Genomic DNA, 20,405 nt, shown 5'->3' on the forward strand with positions numbered 1-20,405 from the left:
GTCCTCTTATATATGAAAAACAAATCAACATTTTGATAAAATGACCCCCTGAAAAAGAGTTATCTGGTTCACTTCTCTTTCCTGAATAAAAGTGAACCTGAGTTATCCTAAGTAAGATAAGAGTTTTCTGTCCTCTTCACAAGCATTTCACAAGCATTTCCAAGGAAAGAAATGCTACTATGTTCCCTGTAGCATCTGGCATCATGGACAATCAAGACACTCTTCTTAGGTCCATTAACTGATCATGTAGAATAATAGTTGTTTTCCTCCCATCATGATTTTGTGTCAACTACATGAAAGGATGAAAGTATTTTCTGAACATTCTTCCCATAGCTGCCTTCACCTCCTTGTTCTGCAGGCTGTAGATGAGGGGATTCAGCATGGGAGTGATCACACTGTACTGCAAAGGGAAGACCATCTCCAAAGGGGAGCCTGAGGTTGGCAAGAGATAGCTGATGAAACCTGAGCCGTAGAACAAGATCACAGTAGTGAGGTGGGAGGAACACGTGGAGAAGGCTTTGCTTCTGCCTGAGGTGGAGCTGATGCTCAGGATGGTGGACACAATGCGAGCATAGGAGAAAACAATCATAATGAAGGTTCCAAAAAAATGCAAAACAGAGGAGCAGAGCAAGAGTGTGAAGTTGGCAGAGGTATCAGAGCAAGACAGGGGTAAGAGAGAGGACAGCTCACAGCTGAAGTGGGGCATAGTATGGTCTTCACAATAGTCTAGATTGACAGCCAAGAGGATATTGATGAGAGCATCAACAAAAGCCAGGCCCCAGGAGCCCCACACCAGCCCCACACAGAGCTCCTTGCTCATCACCTGGCCATAGAGCAGAGGGGAGCTGATGGCCACATAGCGGTCATAGGCCATCACAGCCAGCAGACAGGCCTCGGTGCCCCCCGTGGCAAACACAAAGAAGGCTTGAGCCAGGCAGCTCTCTACTAAGATGGTTTTGCTTTCAGAAAGTAGATTCTCCAGCATCTTGGGAGCTGTGACAGATGAGTGGCAGAGGTCCAGAAAGGACAGTTGTCCCAAAAAGAAGTACATGGGCGTGTGGAGGTGGGAATCCACCCTGATCACCAGCAGCATCGTCAGGTTCCCCATCAGGGTCAGGAGGTAAATCACCAGGAACAACATGACGAGTAGAATCTGGGTCTGAGGGTCAGCAGACAACCCAAGGAGGATGAACTCACTAAACAGGCTATGGTTTCCCATAGCGATAAAAATATTTACCCTGGGAATCCAAGAAAGATATCAAAAACTGCTTTTGTGCTCTCAGTGACCTCAGTGACTTAGCCCCCTTGCTCATGTACATCATTTCACGACTGTTCTGGAAACCATGTGCAGATACTTCTAAGCTAACTTCCTGATCATCATGATGATAACTTTGATGTTCTTGGATGACAGTCCACCAACCCTCTATCAGCTCCCTATGTAATTGTGTAGACCCTCATCTTATAACTCTAGAGGTTTCTTTCTTTTATTTTTAAGATGGGCATTAATACAAACTATTTTGTACACTCAGTGAGAATAAGAGAGAAACTGTTGATGTAGCAGAGCAAGATGTTAATAGCAGGAATAAAGTCCTTGAGAAAGGGAAAATCAGTGAGACCCAGAGCATAAGCAGAGTTTGTCCATAGACAGGAGGGGCTCCTTTATTGTAAACAGGAAGGAAAGTAAAGAGAGTGGGAACTGAGGCATCTTGGTAGATTTTACAGATGGAATATAAGAGACTTTCTAACTGATTGCTGCAAAGTTTTGGGTGAAATGTGAGGTGAGATCATGAATGGAGTCAGCCTATCTATCTATCATCTATCTATCTATGTATCTATCTATGTATCTTTCTATGTATGTATGTATCTATCTATGTATCTATGTATCTATCTATGTATCTATCTATGTATCTATCTATCTGTCATCTATCTGTCATCTATCTATCTGTCATCTATCTATCTATCTGTCATCTATCTATCATCTATCTATCTATCTGTCATCTATCTATCATCTATCTATCTATCTATCTATCTATCTATCTATCTATCTATCTATCTATCTATCTATCTATCTATCATCATCATCTATCTATCTATCTTCAATCATTTACCTACCTACATACTTATCTGTATGTGTATGTTTTCAGTGAGGTGGTGATGAGGGGATTTTGGTAACACCAAAACACAAAATTCAGGTACGTCAGGTAATTTACTAAGGAAATGTAGTGGGATTAAATGGTGACATATTTGCTCATTTGAGATTTTAAGACTATTTGAACAGGTATGCAACTGTCTCCAGTAATATTTAGCTGCATAAACACATATGAGGAGCAGAAAGATATTTGGTTTTAAGTGGGGTTTGGGTTTTTCTAGGCATATTTAGTGACAAAGAAAAAAAGGTAAGGAAGTGAAACATGCTTGTAAAGTGAATGAATCACAGAAACAAGTAGGTAAAAGGAATTAAATTAGGGACACAGAGAATTATGGCTAGGGTAAAAGTGATAGTCGTTGGTTTGGGTTTGAATAATTTCTTTGATAGGGACACTAGAGTAAGCAAGTTGTAATTTTTAGAGATAATTTTTAGAAATAATTTTTAGATTGGTTAGATAGAGGGATTCTTGAAACTCAGATTTTGTAAGTATTAGTGTTGATAATTAAAAAATGGCATTACTGTCAGAATAGCTGGCTAACTAAGATGGGGTAGATGATTCAGTCTCTGGCACAGAGGAAGACAAAGTTTAGGGTGCTGAGTTAGCATAGTGAGAATTTTTTTCTTTTTTAAAAAATTTTTCTCCACTTCCTTTAGTGGGGATTTTTTAACTCATATAAAATTTAATGAAAAAAATACTTCGGTCCAAGATGATCACTTGTGTTATAACACTAGAGTGCTGACGGAGCAAACACCTACTTGGCAGTTGATCAGAAAAGCTGTTCCCCTGGAACAGGATAATAACTGCCCACATATTCCATGCCCAGCTCAAATTCCTTCCAGTTGTTTTATAACCTGGGTCAGCTCCTGTCAATGTCTCAGACAGCTTTGGAAGTCCACATGCCAACTCAGACTACATTTTCACACTCCAAACTTTGCCCAGGTTTTTCTCATTGTTCTGACACCCATGACTTGTACCCTCAGGCTCGGGATAACTATTCTGTAATGCTGTCCAAGTCTGGCCCACCCTGGCCTTTACTTCTAACTCAAGACAACTACATTCTGTTGATCAAAGAGAATTGAGGTCTCTCCTCCCTTAACTGTTAACCAAACAATAGACGGCTAGGTTCAATTACCTGTCTGAAGGACCAGTAGCTTCACATGGTGGCAAGAGTACTTTGAGATCCAGTGAAAATTATTTGTATCCAAGGAAAATTATGCAGCTTGTGGAGTTAGTGGTGAGAATCCTGTATTGGGGGAAGAATTGGGAAGAATTCTTGAAAATTAATACTTGTAGTGAAATATATGCTGGCAATAAGAAATAATGAATTCTTTATATTATTTTTCCAATATGTGCATATTTATTTGCAACTATTTGAGGAATCGTTTATGAAAATATGGCTTAGTGTTCATATTTCACTCATTCATTTAGATCTGATCACAGTATCCACTTGGGCTCCAGGTACTCAGATGCCCACAGTATCTCCAGAGGATATGGGCAAAGCAGCTGGCAAAGAATTGAAGCTGGAAATCCTTCACGTCAAAGTCCCATGTTACTCAGGGCGTTGAAGGGAAGGCTGCTGTGCCCCTGTGACATGATTTCAGGGCAATACAAAAAAGAAGCTCTTTCCTATCTCCCACCTCCAAATATATTCCTACTTACTAACTCCAGAAGATTATATAAATTATGGGAAGAACTTTACCCTTGCAACAAAGTGAAAGATGGGATAAGCTTGCACAGTATATTTGCACACACAAAATACAATAACAGAAAGAAAAGTTGATGTCCAGGGGCATGATGTCCACAGAAATGGAGCAACAGGTTTCTTTATTAAGATATTTGTAAAGTGTCAGAGGGATCCCCTCAAAATAAGTAAATAAGTAAAATAATGAAAAAACCTAAAATGTCACTATTAGTTCTTTCTTCTGCTGTTTTATAAACATAAAATGTCAACAATTTAAAAAATCATGGCATAGTTTTGTTAACAAACGTTAACATCATTAAATGGAGAGTGTTGAATGGACCCCATACAAAGAAAAAACAGCAAAGGACTCGTCATTGCAGAACAAAATATTACTCTGTTTTGTAATGTTCATCAGAAAGTATTAGCCAAAAATATTAATAAATGTATGAATGAGGGGAAAGCAAGAGGAGAATGTGATCCAGCACCTTAACTGATTTTGGAAGACAAGCCTGATTACAAGGAGCTTAAAGCCCTGGGTTTATGAGGAGGTACCTGGTATGAAGAATAAAATGCTAAAACCAAAGCTAAGTGGATGCTGGAGATAGGTATCACCTATTTTATCATTTTTGTCGAGATTATGCCTTGCTCCTGCCCCACATATCTCAGAGGTAGGCCATCTGAAGATTATTTTAATTGCATATAAAGCAACTCTCTGAAGCTCGTAAGACCATGGTTGATGAGATTCTTTAAGGCATGAAAAGCGGGGAATATGTTCCTCATGTGCTACCATGTTCCTATCTAGACTGCTTTCAGATGGTGAGCTCTCAGCTTCTCCAAGATGAAATGCAGGCTCTATGCCTGAGATTCAGTAAATGCAGGAGAATGTTGCAAGTATCCTGCAATTTGGAGACAGACATGTGTAGGCTAACCTGTGTTAAATATGTCACTTACCAGCTGTTGAACTTTGGTACTATTGTTTGATCCTTTAAGTTTAAATTTCTCCACCTATAAATTGAGTAAACTTGGGAGAAGTTATACCTTTCATTTGGAAGAATTATATTAGCTTATACCTAAAAAACTAGAAACAGGATTTCTGATCTCTTGTAATGGTTCATACATCCCAGGAAAAAAGGAAAAGGGTATTTTAGGGGAGTAGACCAGAGCATGTTAGGGAAGAAATAATATAAGACCATATTGTCAAAGAACTGTCTGTAAACCTAGAGATAGTGTCTAGACTAGAGAACAGTGAAGATATGAGAGACTTCAAAGGGACGCTAAGTCTCTTGGAAAGCATGAAAAGTAAACTGAAGAAGGAAGCACCTCAAGGAGTAGGCTAGGAGGGAATAAAATCATCAGAGTGTTCAGGAGAACATTTTCATGTTCTTGGCTTCTGCTGGAGACAATATCCTGGAGCGTTGAGTCAACAGGTGAAGAAATCAGGGATCAGGTGAAAGATGATGTACCACAACTTCCCAATTTTGGAAATAGACATAATTTTTTCTCTAGGAGGCTGAGAAAGGCAGGGAGGCAGGGGGTTATATTAGTTCAGCCTTCAAAAAGTATGTTACTTGCAGAGAAAGTGTTCAGGATCTTACTTATAGTCTTACCCCATCATGGCTTTGAAGAAAAGATAAAAATGTCTGGAAATTTTCAAGTTCTTGACAGGTTGTACTAATTTATCTCTTATTGTCTGAAGTTTGATCTGAGTCAGTAAGCAAATACACCATCATTAGTTCACTCATTTTCCTCTATGACTCTAAATATTTTTCTGCTAGCATTATCTGAACAAAGGATTCTGATATCCACCCAATCAAAAGAACAGTTGGTTTAGACTGAACAAAGGAACCCAGGGGACTGGCTCAATAACCTATATTCCTAGGAGTTACCATTTAAAGTCTAAACTCATTTGCTAAGAGGTTTGAACTTTTAAAAAGACATAAGGGATTTTCTCATATGTGGCCTTTGCAACTTGTGAAGAGAAGCAATCAACTTGAACTCTGGGAACCTGAAGAGAGGCAGTACAGGAGAAAGGAATTTAGAACCTGTGAAGAAAGCCAGGATTTTCCCTTGGGAACTTACAAGCCATATGGACCCTCAAGAGAATTCACTTGGGATCTGAAAAGATACTCACAGCTCATCTCCAGATTATCTTATTATGTGTGTATCACATGAAACCATTCAACTGGGTTTCACATTAATCAATATTAATTTAAATGAAGCACATTTTAAAAAAATCACTATTTAATTGTATAAGAAATAGATGGTTATGGTAAAGTATACAGCAGAATATAAGTTTCAGTAGTTCTATTACTAACTTACCTCATAGGTCAGAGAGTCAGCTGGGGAGAAACTGCCAGTTGTTAAAGAAACAGTTTAACTATAATACCCAGTAACTAGAGAAATACCCATAGGAATCAGTGTGGTGCTGGGCTGAGTGTGTGTGTTTTATATATATATATATATATATACTTTTTTTAGTTTCCAGAAAAGAAATATTGTAAGTGTTAGGCAGAAAGACAGATATGAGCAGGATGAAAAGAGGTGGGGCTCACGAAGGACTCGGGGAGTTAATCAGATAAAGCCAGGGAGCCTGAGAGCACTCACATCGGTAACGCCCTTTTGCGAAGTGAGTTCATTCCGCAGGTGGTGACTCTGAGATGACCTTGAGACTTGCTGTAGCTAATGCAGGTGAGATAGAGCTGAGACATGGGAAAAGCATCATGATTAAATTTTCCTGCCTCTGATGAAAAATGCTGAGATATAAAAAATACAGCAAGAACAGGAGGGACTCCATCTTAAGGCTTAGATTCCATTTTAAAAACCAGGGAGTTAGGAAGTAAGATTCCTAACATATTTTTTGGTAATCGGCCAACAACCTATCTTAAGGCAAGGCAAGCAGTCTTAACTGGTATGTTCACAGTGCTTGAGGGTAACCACTATCTTGGAGAGGAACAGGATGAATAAATTCCTTAAGTTTATCTCACAGAGTATCTAGAGGACTGACTGTAGATGAGGACATAGTGTCCCTCACTGGAGACAGACATCATGAGACCACACTCCCCTCAATCCTTTACCTTTATTCCATTCTTGAAAGCCTTAAAAGACAGAATCCCAAGCCCTTAGGTGCACCTCCTCTCTGAGGTTGCCCGCACTCGCCTTTTTTTGTGTAACTCTTTCTTTCCTACTCCAGATAAGCAGGCAGGGGCTGCTGAGAGCTCTGATTTGGGCTTGCAAGTTCCCATCACCTGGGTGACTAGGATGGAACCGTGTGCCTTTACAATCATGCTCCTAATAGCCAATCTGAAAATTTCTTTTCTTTGCCTTTGGGAAGTTCTCAGAACATAATCTCACACCATCCAGTGCTCTGCAGCTAACCCAAATCCTGGGGTGGTGGGGACTTAGTTCCCATGCTATGCAGATTCAAGTGGACACTGGACACCAAGTGACACTGGCTTTAGGAGTTGGCAGGGGGTGTGCCCTATGCTGAGCAGCAGGTTCAATGAGCAGCCCTTTCCTCTCTCTGTTTTTCCTTCCTCTCTGCTTTATTCAAGTAAACCTGCCTTTGTCTACCTTGACCCTTGCCTCTTCCTCCCTTACAGTGTATTCAAATAAAACTTTTTCTCTGCCTCATTATTGGGTCTCTGCCCTTCAATTCTTTGTTGCAGTGGGGACAAGAACTGAGGAAAAGAAACTCAACCCCCAACAGAAGTATAAAATAAAAACTATTGAACATGATTACATATAGGAGGATGGAGAAAACAAACAGGGTAAGGGAAACATGGAAGAAATTGATACTGTTTTGAATGTACACTGTTATACAGTACTGACTTCTGGATAATGTTTTATCAAATAACACTGGAGAGAAAGATTAAATTAAAAACAAAACTAAAACAAATGAGCCTAGCTATATATGAAAGTAGTGATGTAACCACCATAGAAGAGAATTATTTCAACTGACTTTAGATTATAGGACTTTGACTGGGCTACTTCAGCTAAAGAGATACTTCAATTAATAGTCTTATTGTTAGTAATATTGGTATTATTTTTTAAAATTATTATATGAATATTTGCAGGATAAATAAATATCATGCTTATATTGTTAGGAATATATATTTCAGGAAAATGAGACAATAAAAAACCAAAGAAGAAAGAATTTATTCAGTCTTAAATTTGAATTAGAAATACCTGGGAACTTGTTAAATTTTTTCAGCTTTAACAGGATCTGTTGAAAAATCCTAGAAGTAATGATAAAGTTGTAATGATCACCTATGCTACCCTGAGTTTGGTTTCTAAACACCACTAAAGGAAACAGAATTCCTTAGAAAACTGACAGGTTACAGGTTTAGGGCATAAAGTACACATAATCTGGGATTTTTTTGTGCGTCAGAAAATAAGGAAGGCATCAAAACCTATTATGGTCATCAGAAGGACAGAGCAACCAGCCCACAGGCCAAAAGTAGAATATTTGATGAAAAATAATGACTGAAATTGATTTAAACAAATTGAATATGTAAAAAGACATCATTTAATGACAATGCACAATCAACTAATAAAAGACAGAAAGGAAAAGCTCATTGGATATCAATAGAGGTTACACTGAATTGGAAGAGGTTGCGGTTAAAGAGAAGGAAAGTACTTCTTGTGATTTCTAGCATGAATTATATTAAGGGTAATCAAAGAAACACTAATGGACACAATAACTTACTTTTATTTAGATGAATTTCAGCTAATAAATGCAGAAGGAATAACAGTTAGGAAGTTACCCTTTTGAAATTTTCTAATGAAATAACTGCTTCCCATAATTGTCATCAGTGGTTTGTAAACATCTTTAAGTAAGAGAAGGCTGAATAACTTTACAATGAAGGGATGTGACTGTCATCACGTGAACCCACAGATCCTCTTGTCATCAAAAAAAGTGGGATACCAGACATCAGATTTCTCTTGATACAATGCAACATGAAGTACACAACTACACATATGAAGATTTTCAGAAGGGACTCAAATCCTTCCTTAAGACAAAATGTTGAATAGGAGGACAAGGCAAATAACACAAGGAAACAAATTAGCTAAATCCAGAATGTAGGTATTCCACAGGAAAATCGCATGGAATTTATTCAACAAATGAATGGCAGTCACAATTTTCTTAATCTGTTCAGAAACTGTGAAGACTCCTGCCTTGGCAGAGGAGTAAGATTTTGTAGCACTCATGATAGCCCTGGTTCTCCTCTTCAGAAGAGTCTCCTGAATTCATCACCTTCTCTAGCTTCTAGCTCTGCTCTCAGGAATATTCCTTGTCCATTAGCCTGCATGGCCACATCTGAGATGAGAACTGGAGAGAATGTCCTTCTTAGGAGCTTCATAGCTTTTACTACTTGCTTTCTATTGGCACCTGGTGCTTCAACACCTAGAATATTCTTTAGAGTTTGAGTAAACATGGGCTCTTGCAGGGCAAGCTTCCAATCAGTTCCCTATGTATGTAATTATAGCCCTAAATCTTGAATAAACTTGAATTTTTAACTCTGAGACCCTGTTATCTTAATTTTACTTACCAAGCATGTTCTACACCCTTCTCCCCTTTTTAATTGGGCTACCTTATGGTTATCGGAATCAAGGGTTTGAATGTGAAAGTAATACTAAAAACACTGTTTTGCCAGTAGGTTTTTGTCTTTCTTGTGTGGAAGGAATTTTGTCTTATCTCCTATTATGATTGTTGTATCAATGCTAGTGTTTATAACTATACAGTTTATAACTGTATCCATTTCAGATACAGAAGCAACATTTCATTCCTGCATGACTCTAAATTATAGAACTCTCAGTTAATACGGATTGTTAACTGCAGGCAGAAATTAACTTGGTAAACATATTTCGTTTCACTTCTGTTTGAGGTTAGAGTTCTAGATGGAATTTATCTCTCATAGGACTTTGCTGCAATTGGAAGATGGCAGTCAGCTCCTACCAACATCCTGTATTTTTTCTATCGTTTCCTGTAATGTTTTATCATCAGTCAGTATATGTGGGCTGCCTTTCAAGGTATTATGGACGAAACTTGGTTCAAATAATTTACTATATAGCTTAACAAGGGTGCTGCACTTTCTAGTCTATGATTTCTAAATCTTTATTGCCTGTTGTTCAACTCCTTACACCAAACCTATGACACATGTTATATAGGTTTTTGTTATATTGAGCACTCTCCTTCCTGGAATCAAATTCTATATTGTTAAAGATTAAATTTATTTACAAGTATCTGAAACCAAAATGATAAGAGCTTAAACAATATCAAATTTTATCTCTGTCATGTAAAAGTCTGGAAGTAGCTATTCAGGGTTGGTTATGATGAATGTATTGCTCAAGGTCTTTAGCATCCCTGCAACTTATATCTGTATTTATATGAATGGTTTCCATTCCCAAAGCCACGTAGTGGACAACATGGGTAATCTGGCTCCTGTATTATGGATACAGTCTAAGCCAGCAATGAGGACAAAGGGAGAAGAAAGAAGTGGAAAAAGGCAAGAGCAAGCACTCTTTCAAGTGTGACTCCTCAAAAAGTTCACATTATACCTCACTGGTCTGAATTTAATCACACGGTCACACATAGCTGCGAAAAATACTAAAGTATTATTCTACGTATACATGTGCCTAGATAAAGAACTGCAACAGTTCTGTGATGAGGCAAAGGAGAAAAGCAGATATTTGCTGGAAGCATGCAATCTCTGCATCACACAGGGCACACTATTACTACAAAATGAAGAAAGACAAGCAGAAAAATAAACTATAGAATAATATGTGTTATTCATATTGAAGCACAGATTCTGAGTAAACTGTTAGTGAACTGAATATAGCATTATATCAAACTAAAATTCAGGATGACCAAACAAGAATTAATGCCAAAATGTGACAGTGGTTCAGGATCTGTAAGTCAGCAACCAAAACATTACCCTGACCAAGTTGGCCTTAATGTTTCCCTCAATTTCACTAATCTTCAGACGGGCTTCCTCCTGACTCCAGGCCTCTGACTTCTCTTTTCTTGGACTATTTACTTTAGAAAACTTGTCATTATAAATCATTTCTCTGCCACTTTGAGATGTAAATCTTTTAGAAGGCCTGTTGCCAATTTTATATCCTAGGAATGTCTTTCTGAAAGACCCTGGAACCATCTCTTTGAAATGTAATCATCAAGGAAGATAAGCATCCCTAGTTCCATCTTTGTGGGAGGGTCAGAGCCTAACTTCAAGGGCATGTTGGTCTAAGTTGTAAAACTACCTCCTGTCATGAAGATATAAGAAAGTTTACTTTTCCTTTGGGTAAAGCCAATTAGCAAACACAGATGGCCTAGGATCTCCCCTCACACCAGTTCTTAGAACCCTACCAGCTTTTATTTTAGTACAGGTGAGTTCAGAATGGGTTCTGGCCCCTTTTCCCTATTGAAATAGTCTTGAATATAGTCTTCTTTCCTACTTTACTTTATCCAGTGTAATTTTTGCTTTGACAATCTCAACAAATCAAAGAAGTAAAACTGTATGACAATAGTAGTAGAAGCCAAAAGGTAATTTATAAAATTCAGCATCCACTGCTAATAAATAGGAAAAAGAAACTACTAAAATAAAATATTAGGTATCAACAATTACAGGAAATGTTATTTCAAATATGAAATCAAAACAATTTCAGTAAAACTCAAGAATAAACCAGGGATGCCCAATGACATCATTGTTAAATATTATTTTAGAAATTTTCACACAAAAAAAGGAATGAAATTACTGTACGGATATCAGAAATGAAGACTATGAAATATCTTTTTTTCTTAGTTGTATAATTGCATGCCTAGGAAACTTAAGGATTCTAGTAAAAGAAAAACAAGAGTTAACTGTGACATCTTCCTACACTGATGGACAGTGACTGCAATGGGGTATGGGGGGACTCGATAATAAGGGTGAATGTAATAACCACATTGTTTTTCTTGTGAAACCTTCATAAGAGTATATATCAATGATACCTTAATAAAAAAAAAGAAGAAGAAGAGTTAAGAGATTTTGGTACTGTGGTTCATTGCATCCATCTGAGTTCAGGGGCAATCAAAGAAAGGAATTTCATTAGGAATCAGTTACTTATAAAAATCATTAAGGGCTGAAGGAACAGGCAGGAGAATGATTTCCTAATTAACAACGTACCCAGTTCCTAGAACCACACCTCTGCCATAACAGGAAAAGCTGCTGCCACAGGTGCAGAAAGCCAGGGAGTCAGAGAAGTTCTACTGTGACAGTTGACTGCAGAGCCATACCCCTTGCAACATGGTCAAAAGCTGCGTCTACTGTTGTAGAAGCTGTTCTATCAGGAAGCCCTCACCCCAGGTGCTGGCTGCAGAACCATGCCAACGCTGCCATGATCCAGTCAGCAAAATGGATGCCGCACACCTTGCCTCTTTTCTCCCAGGATTCAGGTCCAAATTATCAGTTCATGTGAATGTTTCTGATTTAAACCTAAGAAAATTTCTTGAAAACCTAGATCCAATGGAATTTGCTAATATAGTTGTTACCCTTCTAGTTTCTGCACAGAAGAAAAGAGGTAGAAGTTAAAAAATGTGCAGCAACACAAGGCAGACTACTTCATAGGTAGAGTAGCGCCTCCTGGGGGGTTTTATTAGTTCTTTTATTAGAAGTATGATGAGTATGTAAAATAGGAGACAGAAGAATCATGATTTTTCTGGGGAAACTTTTAGAAGAGGAGGTGCATTTCCTTATTAGGTCTCTTCCAGGGGTTGCCATGACAATTGTAAACTATTGTGCACTGATGGGCATGATTTTTACTGTATAATTGGGACTGTAATGAAGTTAGAGGTCAAATTTGATGCCATCTTCATCTGATATGGCTCCAGCCAGTTCCTACCTCATGTTGCTCGGTCTCAGGCCGCTCTGCGCACTGCTCTCATATCTAGCTAATTAAGCTAGCTCAGGCATTTTTGTCTGCTTCACTCTGCCATTCTCCTCTCCTACCTCAAATACAATAGGAAATAATTATGGAAGGAATTTTCAAGCTTCATACACTTAAGAAGGGGGCAGTTCAGTGACTAGAGCATGGATTTGGTTCACACTGCATGGGTTAAACTCCAGCTCTGCAATTTCCTTGCTGTGAATCACTGGATAGACATATAATCATCCTGAGTCTTATTTCATTAGTAAAGTAAAACTAACAATAAAATCTGCCCACATACCAGTCGAGATGAATAGGTAGGATAATAAAGGTAAGGTATTGTATTAGTTCTCTCTTATTGCCATAACAAACTATCACACACTTGGTGGCTTAAAATGGCATACATATAATTTTTCACAGCCTTTTAGGCCAGAAATCTGGGTGTGCTCAACTGATTTCATTGCTTCGGATTGCACAAGGCCAAAATCAAGTCAGGAAGCCTTACTACAGGATCTGGGTGATACAACTGTTCCGGTTGTTGCCAGAATTCAGTTCCGTGCATCCCATGAACTGAGGTTCCTGTTTTTTTGCTGGCTCTTGGCTGGCAGTTGTTCTCAGCTTCTAGAGGTCATCCACAATCTCTGGCTCATGGCCCTAACCATGATTGAAGCCAGCAATGGTAGACTGAGTCTTTCTCATGCTTAGCTCTGACATTCCCTTTTGCGTCCTTGTTCATGCCTATAGCTGGAGTAGTTTCCCTGCTTTTAAGGAGTCACATGATTAGGTGGAGCCTACCTGGATAATCTAGGATAATCTCTCTTTTAAATTTTGTAATCTTACACATCTTCTTAGTCCCTTTTGCCACATAACATAACATATCATATTCACAGGAATCAGGAAGAGGTCCTCTTTGGAAGGCCATTCTGCCTACCACAGGAACTTAGCTCTCTTCTGGGCATGAGCTAGATATAACCAATAGCTATTATTAATATATTTATTAAAAATATGACCTCAGTAAGGACAATTGCCAGAGAAGGACGGTTTCATGGTCTCTTTACGCACTACAATCAGACTGACTTTCTGAATGCCACCTTTTTTTGTTGTTTGTTCTAGCTCAATATTGAATTTCCTTGAGAAAGATTCTGAATAACTTCACTCGAGTCTTGGTTTCACTTCCTGTCGCAAGCATTGTCATGATAAAGAGGTAGAATGGTTAACCTGGGTTACAGGATCACCTCACTTGATGGACATGTGAATTTGAAAGAACAAGTTTTCCTGAGATTTGGGGATATAATTATTTGAAGAAGTATGAAGGAGTAATAAACAGCCAACAGCAGTAGATGTCCTCTTATATATGAAAAACAAATCAACATTTTGATAAAATGACCCCCTGAAAAAGAGTTATCTGGTTCACTTCTCTTTCCTGAATAAAAGTGAACCTGAGTTATCCTAAGTAAGATAAGAGTTTTCTGTCCTCTTCACAAGCATTTCACAAGCATTTCCAAGGAAAGAAATGCTACTATGTTCCCTGTAGCATCTGGCATCATGGACAATCAAGACACTCTTCTTAGGTCCATTAACTGATCATGTAGAATAATAGTTGTTTTCCTCCCATCATGATTTTGTGTCAACTACATGAAAGGATGAAAGTATTTTCTGAACATTCTTCCCATAGCTGCCTTCACCTCCTTGTTCTGCAGGCTGTAGATGAGGGGATTCAGCATGGGAGTGATCACACTGTACTGCAAAGAGAAGATCATCTCCAGAGGGGAACCTGAGGTTGGCAGGAGATAGCTGATGAAACCTGAGCCGTAGAACAAGATCACAGTAGTGAGGTGGGAGGAACACGTGGAGAAGGCTTTGCTTCTGCCTGAGGTGGAGCTGATGCTCAGGATGGTGGACACAATGCGAGCATAGGAGAAAACAATCATAATGAAGGTTCCAAAGAAATGCAAAACAGAGGAGCAGAGCAAGAGTGTGAAGTTGGCAGAGGTATCAGAGCAAGACAGGGGTAAGAGAGAGGACAGCTCACAGCTGAAGTGGGGCATAGTATGGTCTTCACAATAGTCTAGATTGACAGCCAAGAGGATATTGATGAGAGCATCAACAACGGCCAGGCCCCAGGAGCCCCACACCAGCCCCACACAGAGCTCCTTGCTCATCACCTGGCCATAGAGCAGAGGGGAGCTGATGGCCACATAGCGGTCATAGGCCATCACAGCCAGCAGACAGGCCTCGGTGCCCCCCGTGGCAAACACAAAGAAGGCTTGAGCCAGGCAGCTCTCTACAAAGATGGTTTTGCTTTCAGAAAGTAGATTCTCCAGCATCTTGGGAGCTGTGACAGATGAGTGGCAGAGATCCAGAAAGGACAATTGTCTCAAAAAGAAGTACATGGGTGTGTGGAGGTGGGAATCTGCCCTGATCACCAGCAGCATCAAGAAATTTCCCATCAGGGTGAGGAGATAAATCAGAAGGCACAGCACAAAGAGTACAGCCTGAATATGGGGGTCAACAGATAGTCCAAGGAGAACAAACTCACTGACAGCACTGTAGTTTGTCATTTTCATACAGAGAACTGTTCTTTCTGGAAAACAAGAAAGAAAATCCACCAAAAGTGTTTTCATGCCTCTTAGTTACCCCAGTACCTAGATCTTATTCTGCAAAAATGTCTTCTCATTATTGTCCCATGAACCACATTGAGATATTTAAAAGTTAACTTCCAGGTCATCACTGTAACACTGATATTTTAAATCAACTATGTTACTATTTTTTATTTTAATTTTTTGAGCCAGAGTACTTTTATGCAGTTTATAGTGATATATTCAAAAAGAAAGGCTTGGTGGCATGAGAGGAAGGCAGAGAAGAAAATTTCAGGAGTGAATTACTTGAGAAATGGAGAGATGATTAAATCTAGATTAAAAGAACTTAGGTAGGAGCAGAGACATTTTGTTTAGGAGGGAAGGTCAAGAGCACAAGTAGTTAAGGGAGTTTCCATCTGATTTCTTCCATTTTTTTTCACTAAAGTATAAATTAGATCATTGGTTGCACAAGTGTGAACATGCCCATGCCCATGTGCACACAAGAAAATTATAATGATGTTGATAGTAACAAAATTAGGTGTACAATCATGGGAATAAGAGCCAAGTTGGAGTGGAAAAAAATAAGACATCAAGGAATTTAAAGATTGGACATGGAATTAGACTGTTTTGGATTTTTCTTATTTTAAATTTCCCTCACTTTACTTAATGGCATCATGTTATCACTTAATTTTAAAATATATTCATAAAATAATATTAAAGTTTTAAAAACAGGTAGCCTACAATATGGTGCCTAGTAATGTATTGGGTGTGGTTGTGTGGGCATTGCTATGACTACAATAGGTCATGAGAAGCTGTTCCCAATAATAAGACAATGCTGTGCTTAGATACACCATGCTCACCCCAAAAACCATATATCCAATAATAGAGGTAGCTAACATACCTGTCTAAGCCATTATTGTAGATTTTATGGCCCCCACATGGGTAGCTAAACCCACATTATAAAATTTGTGCATGTATTCCCATACTGGCCTGATATGCTAGACTTCAACTGAGTCTCAACAAAACTGTTCAAAATCCTTGTATACAATGTGGAGGCCCATCCTGGCCCTTGCTGTTCTAATTCAACACTAGGTCATTTAGTTTACCAGTGAAGACTGAGGAACCTGTCCTACTGTCCATTCAGTACTGACTGAACAACTGAGCTTGTTTCGTTTGGGAACAAAATTTGATTACCTGAATTCTCACTTGATAGTACATTAGTTTGTGGCAGCAATACTTTCAGATCCAGTAAGTGATAAACCTCCTCAGCTTGTGAAGTTAACATTGAGAATACTGCTTTAGAGGAGAAGAAGAAAGAGATATTAAAAGTTAACATTTATGATGGATTCAACACTTGCAATGTAATTTGATAAACTGTGGACAATACCATTTATTTGAAGTTAGGATAGAGGAGATAATTTCTTAAATTCTTCCTCTTTCACTCTTTAGAAATAGCAACATTATGCATGGGGCTCCCAGTGCTCATCCTGAGATCACCCCATCAGCCCCAGAGTAAAGCAACTTGGAAAAGAACTCAAGTAAGGGTTCACAGTAGCCAAGTCTAAAGCATGTGTTGTATAATTTCAGAGCCAGCAAACACAAAAATATTCCCTTTCTCATGGCTACCAACATAGTCTAACTAACTAGGTCCAAAGATTCCATGAACTGCAAAGAGAATCCCAACCTTGGGTCAAGGCAATACCTTGCATAGAAACTACCACTGCAACAGAAGTCAATGCTAGGAGTTTGATTCTATGGCAAGTTTCTTCTCTATGTTTATTTAGAGATTCTCAAGACAATCTTTAAAAAATAAAACTAAGGAGCAATGTCAGCAAGATGGAGGAATAGGAGGTCCCAGGCCTCATCCCCCTAAAGAAACATCAATTTATTTTTATCCGTGGTTGAAAATACCTTTATGAAAGATCTGGAATCCAGATGAGGGATTATAGCACCCTGGTGGAACACAAAAACAAGAAAAGACACATCTGAAAGTGTAAGAAATAAAGTTTCACTTCACCCATGTTATCCTTCTCATAACTCAGCACAAAGAAGCACAAATACACAAAATTAATAGATACACAATACATAAAGGAGTAAATTCTGACATCATATAACACAAAGTGTTGGTGGAAAGTAAAAATGTAGAGTTTTTGTATTATTGAAGTTAAATTTTCATCTTTAAATAGATTATAACTAGAAGTTTTATGCAAGCTTCATGGTAAACCACAAAGAAAAACACTACAGTAGACATAAAATGATAAATAGAAAAGAATCAAAGTATATCACTAAAAAAAAAACCCCATCAAATCACAAAAGAAGACAGCAAAAGAGGAAGAGAGGAACAAAATAATTTCAAAACAGAAAACAATTAACAAAATGGCCCTAGTACATACTTACCTATCAATAATTACTTCAAATGTAAATGGATTAAACTCTACAATCAAAAGATACAGAGTGTCTGAATGTACTTTTAGAAAACAATATGCAACTATATGCTGTTTATAAGAGATTCACTTTAGCTTTAAGGGCATACACAGCCTGAAAGAGAAGAGATGGAAAAAGATATTCTATGAAAATGGTAATCAAAAGAGAGCAGGGGTGGCTATACTTATATCAGACACAATAGTCTTTAAGTCAAAATTTGTTAAAAGACAAAGTAGGTCATTACAGAATGAGAAAAGGGAGAATGCACCAGGGAGATATAACAGTTATAAATACATATGCATCCAACATCAGAGCACATAAATATATAAAGCAAACATTGACAGTTCTGAGGAGAGTAATAGAAAGCAATACAGTAATAGTAAAAGGCTTTAATACTCCACTTTCAATAATAGGTAGATCATCCAGATAGAAAATCAATAAGCACCTTACTATAGTTACAACACTACAGGCCAAATGAACCCAAAAGAGATACAGAACCTTCCCAAAAGCCACAGATCACACATTATTCTCAAGCATACATGGAACATTATCCAGGATAGATCATATGTTAGGCAACAAAATGTGCATTAACAAATTTAATAAGATTGAAATCTTATTAAATTTGAATAAGATTGAAACCACATCAAGGATCTTTTCCAATCACAGTGGTATGAAAGCAGACATCAATAACTAAAGGATAATATAAAAACTCCAAAATATATGAAAGTTAAACAATGCACTCTTGAACAACCAATGGGTTAAACAAGTCAAAAGGGAAATCAGAAACATCAATACAAACAAAAACAAAGAACACAATATACCAAAACTTATGGGATAGAGTAAAAGCAGTATTCAGAGGGAAGTTTATGGTGATAAACACCTACATTTAAAAAAAAAGGAAAGATTTCTAATAAGCAACCTAATTTTACACTTCAAGGAATTAAAAATAAAAACAAACTAAGCCCAAAATTAGCAGAGAGAGGAAATAATAAAGATTAGAATACAAATAAATGAAATAGAAAATAAAAAATGAGAAAAATCAACATAACCAAGAGTTGGTTTCTTGAAAAGATAAACTCAATAGCCCTTAGCCAGACTAACAAAGCAATAAAAAAAGAAATAGAATCATAAATGAAAGATGAGACACAACAATTGATACCAGAGAATTACAAAGGGTATTGAGAGATTATTATCAACAATTATGTGCCAACTAAGCAAACAACCTAAAAGAAATGCATAAATTCCTAGAAACATGTAACCTACCAAGACTGAATAAAGGAAACACAGAAAGGCTGAGAAGACCAACAAAATAAAGATATTGAAACAGCAATCAAAACCTTCTAACAAAGACAAGCTCTGGACTAGATGGCTTCATGTTGAGTTCTACCAAACATTTAAAAGAGAACATCAATCCTTCTTAAACTTTCAAATAACAGAAGAGGGAATACTTTCAAATTCATTTTATGAGGCTAGCATTATCCTGATACCAAAGCCAGGCAAAGATACCACAAGAAAAAAATGTAAGGCCAATATCTCTGATGAACATGGATGTAAATATCCTCAGCAAAATAGCAAGCTGAATTTAACAGAATATTAAAAGGATCATATATAATAATCAAGTGGGATCCCTGGGATGCATGGATGATTCAACACAAACAAATCTATTATGTGATACACCACATTAACAGACTGAAGGATAAAAAACCACATGACAATCTCAATAGATACAGAAAAAGCACTGACAAAATTCTATATCTATTTATGATTAAAACCTCTTAATGAAATGGATAAATAGGGAATGTACCTCAGCATAATGAAACCCATATATGACAAGCCAACAACTAACATCAAACACAGAGAAAACTGAAAACTTTTCATCAAAGATATGCAACAAACTAAGAATGACCACTCTTGCCACTTCTATTCAGCAGAGTACTAGAAGCCCTAGACAGAACAACTGAGCAAGAAAAAGAAATCAAAGGCATCCAAATTGGATAGCAAGAAATTAAATTGTCTCTGTTTGCAGATATCATAATCTATATATAGAAAACCTTAAACACACCAAAAAAAAACCTGTTAGAATTAACAAACAAATTTAGTCAAGTGGCAGGATACAGAATCTATACAGAAAAACTGGGCATTTCTATACACTAACAACAAACTAGCTGAACAAGAAATGAAGAAAACAACCCATTTATAATAGCATCAGAAAGAACAGAATACATAGGAATAAATTTAACCAAGATGAAAAATCTGTATGTTGAAAACTGTAAGACTTTGATGAAACAAACTGAGCAAGTCACAAATAAATGGAAAGATGACCTGTCTTCACATATCAGAAGAATGTTGTTAAAACGTCCATTCTACCCAAAGTGATCTATAGATCTGATGCAATCTCTTCAAAATACAAATGGCATTTTTCACAGAAACAGGACAATTTAAAAATCCTTATGGAACTACAAAAGACCCTGAATAGCCAAAGCAATTTTGATTAAGAACAAAGCACAGTTCCTGATTTAAAATTATATTACAAAGCTATACTAATCAAAACAGTAAGGTACTAACAGAAAAATAGATGTATACACCAAGGAACAGAATAAAAAGCCCAGAAATGAACTCATACATATACAGTTAACTGATCTTTGAGAATAATATGAATATACAATA

The 20,405-nt window shown here is 37.5% G+C and overlaps 2 protein-coding genes across 2 annotated transcripts; both read right to left on the minus strand.

The window, feature by feature from the left end:
* Positions 1–289: 289 nt before the first annotated feature.
* On the minus strand, positions 290–1,219 carry LOC130685077 (olfactory receptor 8S1-like). Its single transcript, XM_057508268.1, has one exon. The coding sequence runs from the start codon at positions 1,217–1,219 to the stop codon at positions 290–292; it is 930 nt and encodes a 309-aa protein (XP_057364251.1).
* Positions 1,220–14,366: 13,147 nt separating this feature from the next.
* On the minus strand, positions 14,367–15,302 carry LOC118914818 (olfactory receptor 8S1-like). Its single transcript, XM_036890060.2, has one exon. The coding sequence runs from the start codon at positions 15,300–15,302 to the stop codon at positions 14,367–14,369; it is 936 nt and encodes a 311-aa protein (XP_036745955.2).
* Positions 15,303–20,405: the final 5,103 nt, after the last annotated feature.

Source organism: Manis pentadactyla, chromosome 10 (genome assembly GCF_030020395.1).
Source record: "Manis pentadactyla isolate mManPen7 chromosome 10, mManPen7.hap1, whole genome shotgun sequence".
In the NCBI taxonomy this organism is placed as follows: Eukaryota; Metazoa; Chordata; class Mammalia; order Pholidota; family Manidae; genus Manis; species Manis pentadactyla.

Bases quoted from the DNA above. Each gene is read 5' to 3' on its own strand.
- LOC118914818 (XM_036890060.2), bottom strand. From the start codon at position 15,302: ATGAAAATGACAAACTACAGTGCTGTCAGTGAGTTTGTTCTCCTTGGA.
- LOC130685077 (XM_057508268.1), bottom strand. From the start codon at position 1,219: ATGGGAAACCATAGCCTGTTTAGTGAGTTCATCCTCCTTGGGTTGTCT.